Source organism: Medicago sativa, chromosome 3 (assembly GCF_051527215.1).
Source record: "Medicago sativa cultivar Bolivia chromosome 3, Bolivia_mono, whole genome shotgun sequence".
Lineage (NCBI taxonomy): Eukaryota > Viridiplantae > Streptophyta > Magnoliopsida > Fabales > Fabaceae > Medicago > Medicago sativa.
The window spans coordinates 79841947-79848237 of record NC_140751.1 but is presented as its reverse complement, the minus strand read 5'-3'; the positions used below and the strand labels follow the sequence as shown (position 1 = coordinate 79848237).

Genomic DNA, 6291 nt, shown 5'->3' with positions numbered 1-6291 from the left:
TTACGACCAAATGAATAAATTAAAATTTCATCCTCAGTAACATAGAGGCTTCAAGGACAACTTTGTATACACTAACTTTACATCTTGGTAAAATTGCATTTACCTCCTCTAAGGTCCATTGAAATGCAACCCACGCCCCTTTTTTACTATCGAAATTGCATTTCTTGTTTGAGAGAAGAAAACAAGAAGCACTAAAATTTCCTTTACATCAATTCAAAGGTGTACTTAACTCGTGAGTCAAAGTAAGAAGCTACCGAATTTGCTATTCTATTCACTACAAACAGAGGCTTGCACGTCTTTCTTTGATTTGTAAGAAACAAGAATTAACATTACATGTTCATGATCTGCTCTGACCACATGAATCAAACTGGGGGTGAGATTTCAGAGAAATAAGAACACAGGATCATATCATCATTTCCCACTTGAACTTCCTTCCTGTTCAATAACCAAAACTGAAATAGATCAAGAAACAAGAACACGTGCAATTGACAGCAAGTTGAGAACCCACGACAAAGAGTAGATATTAAAATACCCAAGCTATAGAGCAATTAAACTTGACTCAATTAAATTTTATAAAAATAGTTACATAGCAATCTTACCACGGAGGGTGAATACGGATTAAGCTCCCCACTTCAAGGTCAACATTGTCGCAAACTCTTGGACTAAAGATAATGGTTCTTTGACCATCTTTGCTGCCACCAAACCCCATTCCTTTAGCTTGTACAAGAAAATTCTGCAAAAAGAACAGATCACCTTCCATCAAATCATAATCAAACATTAAATAAGGGTATATCTTAAATGTAGGTGGTTGTTCCATTTCAAGTAAAATTATCATTCTCGCTAGTACAAATCTTTATTGAATACGACAATATTTATATTAAAAATCTTGATGAAATACTATACTTTTTTTTTATCACAAATAATCTTTTAAAATCCCAATCCAATGCACCTCTCTAAATCAAATGGAATAGCAGAAAATACATGAGTTTACAAAAGACTAAGAGACCATCATGAGTCTCCATTCTCCAAGTCTACAACTAACATGTTCTCATTTGTCATAATTCAACAGACAATCATGCTGAATAACCTAACTTTCTTTACTTGCAGGCTGCAGCTTATAATGGTTATTATTATATAATAGAAAACTTAGTCTTGGTGTTATGTGCTTTCCCAACATACAAACTATTAAAAAGAAGAGTAGCTATTGAGCTTGACACTCAAATAGTCATTGAGCTGTTTGTTTTTTATAGATTAAAATTAATAAAAAATAAAGCTGAAAAAGTGTAATTTTTTTTTTTAAATGTACACATATATCTATTGAAATAAGACAAATGCTAATGAGTGCCTTCAAGATATAGTTAAGGAGATATAAAATAGAAACTTTCTATTAGAAAGTGGAGTTTTTTATATTATCAAGGCAATAAATGTTGTACTTTTCAATAAAAACTTTCTAATCATTGACTCCTTACTCAGGACCCTTGAAATCAAGGCCTTGAGGGTGCATTCTAGGATACCCAAGCACTTTCTTAAGTATAAAGCATAAACTTTCAGGGCAATAAGAAGCATTTCGTGCAACCTATGGATTTATAAAACTTCACCTCGGTATACTTGCTAAATGAGCAATGACAAACAATCAGCTTTCCATCCAGGTATCTTGAAATGATGCTTACATCAACACAGCCAAATTCACCTGAATTTTAGTTTCTTTGTAAGTCAAGCACCTCTGTCCATGTGTATTAGAAACAAATGTAAAATCTGCTATATGCAACCTCCCAACCCCAAAAAATGAAAAGAAAAAACAAACTACTAATGAATGATTTTCTGTGCAATAGAGTAAATGGTGTTTTACTTAGACAGCAATGGAAAGGGAAGACAAAGTAAAAGCAAAAGTTTTACCATCTGGTCTAGCTCCAGCTTGCAACTTTTTGGAGAAATCTATGTCTCTTTCCTTTTCTTTTTGCATCGCCTGCTGTAGTTTTTCAAATATTCCAGTTCTGCACAATTTCATAAAATAATCACACACTGAATTCAGAATTACTTCGAATTCAAGTGTTCAATTGCATAAAAATACCAGGAAACCACAATTTTATACCTCAATGAGTTATGTGCTCCAACACTTTCAGCGATAACAGAGGAAGTCCCTAAAGCATTGTGAAATCTATCTGCCATTGTCTGCATTTTCTTTCCCGGGAAAGTAATTCTCATGTGTTGATTGGTTTCCTGTACAAGTAAACAGATTTAAAGCCAGATATGACAATAGACTAATAAGTGTATAAGAGTAACCATAGAACAGTAATACCTCATTGTCACTTGATGATCCGCTATCCACAGGTTCAGGGGAGTCGTCACTGTCAACAACCGTCTCTGGCAAATGGGATATACTACTCTTCTGAAAAAGCTGCACTGTTTTTCCTTTTCTTTGATTATCACGTGGATACTGAAAAATAGAGGTGGAAGGATCATATACATGGAAAAGTAAACAGGTGTCAAAGAATAACGGTAGCATTTCTAAATTTTCCACCCACCAGATCAGTCTTATCCAGGAGGTTGTCAAAAAGATCAGCCATTAGGGGAAGATTAAACTCATGTGGACGAGCTTCAGTTTCAGAAGGCTCGGTGTCTAAATTTAATTCCACTATGTCATCATCTTCGAGATGATTTCCATCTAAACTTGCAGAAGGCCTATGATCAACAGCTTTCATAATTTCAGGCAGCCTATCAATATTAGAGATTGAAGGACCAGTGAGCCCATAGTTATGTGTCACTGATGATGACAATGAAATTCTTGCCTTAGCTTTGTTCCAGATGCCTGCAACAGTTATCAGTTCGATTTAATATTCAGATATTTCCATTCAAACATTGATATAATTATGATTACTATTAAAGTAAATCTAAAGTTTGTACCAAAAAAAAAAAAAAGTAAATCTAAAATAGATCCATCTTTTGTAAAGAAAATATGTTAGAGGGCACAACAATTATGACCAAACTGCACGTACAGCAAGATGCATCTGCAATTCTAGATACTGTGAATGAACTTCTCTTCATGTATCAAAAGGTGAGAAATTGACAATATTTGCAAAAATGGGCGTCTTATTCCATCATTAAAAATGTCACATATTCCAGATCCATAACATCCATTTACTTTTTTGAAGAAACATCCATTTACTAACACTCAAGAGCAAATGAATAAGCATAGAAATATAGTTTCCCATGTGCCTCTCTCTTTATCTAGGAAGGTCAAGTCTTTGAATTTCAAATCCACACAGGGTATATCTAAAATATACACGACAACTAGTAATGCGGAAATAAATATATACTTATTAAAAACTGTTAATCTGTTAGTTATATCCTGGGTTTAACCAATAGGGGAAATAAAAGTCATGTCCGAGATGAAAATATAAAAAATATTTTAGTTGATTCTCTATCTATATGATTGTGTTTGCACATATCCTACAGAACTTAACATCACTTACAGACTAGGAGTTAGAAGAGGCACTCATGAATTGGACTTCTAATTAATCATAGTTCTAAAAGGGAAAGACCTTACTCAATTCAGAGCATAAATTATTTTACAAATCCTGAAATGTAGCATGGAGAACACGTAAAAAAACTGCAGCCAGTATTTAGATGAGACAGACAGGACACTCGAGAAATATAGGAGACTTCAAAGTTCAACAAGAAGCCCCACTAACAAATATTTTCAGTTTCAACAGGGAATTGCAAGTAAATTGTGCTCTAACCCAGAAACTAGCATTTTTCTTGGTGCAGGTACCGGATGAATTTGCTTTTGAGAAGGTCGCATGGGATGAAGCACTTTCTTGAAAACATAGCAATGCTTCTGATTTTCTTTTTGCATCTTTAACTTCATCATTTCTGATAAATTGAGGGCCATATTTTTGGAGGAGTCTGGTCGAGAGGATAGTGCTACCCTTTAAAAATAAAGAAACGATAAAGAGTCAGTAACCAAATTAGCCACCGAAAGATACAGCGTTGGTCATATTAGTTCATAAACAATGGAAATTACGCCCTGAGGCCACTATACATGCATTGTCCTTAAACGTATTCCATCAGACAAGTTAGTCCTCGAATCACAAGGACTAATTTAACTAAACAATCTACATTTAGGACATCAGGCATAATATTTCCATTACTCATTTGCTAACATTACCGAAATTATTTCTTTCAAAAAACTAATCTGACTATTTACTCCAAACATAAAAGATAAAATCACTTAATAACAACCAAACAAAAGGGAAATACCTAAACAAACACATGGTAACAAAAAAACATTGTATGTAAACTTCAGAGAGTACCTCATCTTCAGAAACATTATCTTCGTCGTCCGAATCAGCAACCACCTCTCCCAATTCATTCCGGTTGTCACCCTCATTGAAGTCCGGCATTTCAACCTCCTCATCTTCGAGCAACTTCTGACCACAACAACAATAATAATTGTAATTGTAATTAAATGAGGGTAGCGCTACCCTTTAAGAATAAAGAAAAGATAAAGAGTCAGTAACCAAACTAGCCTCCGAAAGATACAATGTTGGTCATATTAGTTCATAAATAATGGAAATTACGCCCTGAGGCCACAAAACATGCATTGTCCTTAAACGTATTCCATCTGACAAGTTAGTCCTCAAATCACAAGGACTAATTTAACTAAACCAATCTACATTTAAGGACATCAGGCATAATATTTCCATTACTCATATGTTAACATAACCGAAATTATATCTTTCAAAGACTAATCTGACGATTCACTCCAAACATAAAAGATAAAATCATTTAATAACAACCCAAACAAAAGGAAAAAACATAAACAAACACATGGTAACAAAAAAAAAAACATTATATGTAAACTTCAGAGAGCACCTCATTGTCAGAAACAGTATCTTCGTCATCCGAATCAGCAACCACCTCTCCCAATACATCGCGGTTGTCACCCTCGTTGAAGTCCGGCATTTCAACCTCCTCATCTTCGAGTGACTTCTGACCACAACAACAATAATAATTGTAATAACAAACACTTGTGAGACTGTTTGGATTGGCTTATTAGAGCTTATCTACTGACATAAGCACTTGTGAGACTATTTGACAGAACTTACACAAAAAAATTTTATGAGACTGTTTTCAGCTTATTTTCCTAAGCTCTCCAAGATAGCTTATAAGAATAACTTATACATAAGCGCTTATGCTATAAGCTACAAATTAAGCTGTTTGTCCAAACAGTGCCTGAGTAAGAATGAATTAATAATTATGAAAACTTTAATACCTGAAATGAGGAAGACGAATTGTGATTACAGAATCTTTCTGCGAAATATTAACAAAAATTAATGAAAAGTTTATAAGTAATAACAAAGTATAAAATGTAAAACAGTAATTAATTAATATTTAGGAACCTTTTAACAAATCTAATCGCGCCGGAAGAGGTAGTTGTTGTTGTTGTTCTTGTTGTTGCTAAAATAAACAAAAGATAATATTAATTAATTAATGATGATTGCATTTACAAGATAAAGTTAAGTATAAGCTTAAGCGTGAACGAACCTTGTTGGTAGCGTGGTTTTGTAACGAAAGAAGATTAGCGTAATGGTCGTCGTCATCTGGAAATTGATTAATGAAGGTGATTAGATTAAGGAGGTGATGAAGATGTAATTGGAATGAATAAGTAGAAATTACCGGAAATGCTGTCTTCTGAGTGTGGATTAGCCTGTAATGTAAGAGTAAAATGTTTGATTAGGATTGAATTGAAGAAAGGAGATAGAAGTAAGAAAATTGGTTTCAGTAGATTTACGTACGCGGAGGAACATTTTAGTTAGATGCAGAGTTCAGAACATGGATTGAACTTCCTTCACCGGCGGTCAATACATGCCAGCTTTGTGGCACAAGTAAAGCGTGGTAAATGGAGCTGGCATACAAATTTTATTACCTTGCTACTCAATTTAAATCTATAATTAAAAATGGGTAAAATATGTCCATGATCACTCCAAATATGGCAAGTTTAGGTTTTGATCTTCGCAAACAAACAAAAAAATGAAATATACGCAACAAAAAAAAAAATATTATTTTTTAAAAAAGTCCTTAGACCTAATTTCTGAATAATTTTACATCATTTTATCTATTTGGCACTTGATGACTGTGTATGAACAAAACACGTGGCAATTTAAAATTATTATAAAATTTATAAATTAAAATGAAAAAACATAAAATAATTTCTGATTTATTTTATTCAATTAATTAAAACAACAATTAGAAAAGGGGTAAAATTAAGGTTTGTTTTCATTCTTCCAC

At 33.4% G+C, this 6291-nt stretch overlaps 1 protein-coding gene across 9 annotated transcripts; it reads right to left on the bottom strand.

Annotated features, from left to right (window-relative positions):
• Positions 1-5915, bottom strand: LOC146940657 (kinetochore protein). Of its 9 annotated transcripts, none has more exons than XR_015032103.1 (15): positions 5799-5915; positions 5680-5710; positions 5548-5603; positions 5403-5460; positions 5276-5313; positions 4876-4992; positions 4314-4430; positions 3773-3929; positions 2526-2809; positions 2300-2437; positions 2093-2220; positions 1897-1994; positions 1599-1723; positions 600-733; positions 1-435 (listed from the first exon to the last, which is right to left on the bottom strand). XR_015032103.1 is itself a non-coding variant. In XM_085754372.1 (15 exons), exons 1-15 carry the CDS (start codon positions 5808-5810, stop codon positions 363-365), a joined length of 1533 nt encoding a protein of 510 aa, XP_085610498.1. In that variant the 5' UTR covers positions 5811-5915; the 3' UTR covers positions 1-362. The 9 variants fall into 9 exon arrangements, 5 of the variants coding, with proteins under 5 accessions (XP_085610498.1, XP_085610499.1, XP_085610500.1 ...); XM_085754372.1 differs by having other exon boundaries at positions 1599-1690; XM_085754373.1 differs by having other exon boundaries at positions 1599-1690; positions 4314-4427.
• Positions 5916-6291: the final 376 nt, after the last annotated feature.

What these genes read in the sequence shown, in the direction of transcription:
- LOC146940657 (XM_085754372.1), bottom strand. An exon ending in ATTCGTCTTCCTCATTTCAG is followed by an intron (nt 4,993 to 5,275) that starts GTATTAAAGTTT and finishes TGTTGTGGTCAG; the next exon opens with AAGTCACTCGAAGATGAGGA. An exon ending in CTCAAAAGCAAATTCATCCG is followed by an intron (nt 2,810 to 3,772) that starts GTACCTGCACCA and finishes TAACTGTTGCAG; the next exon opens with GCATCTGGAACAAAGCTAAG.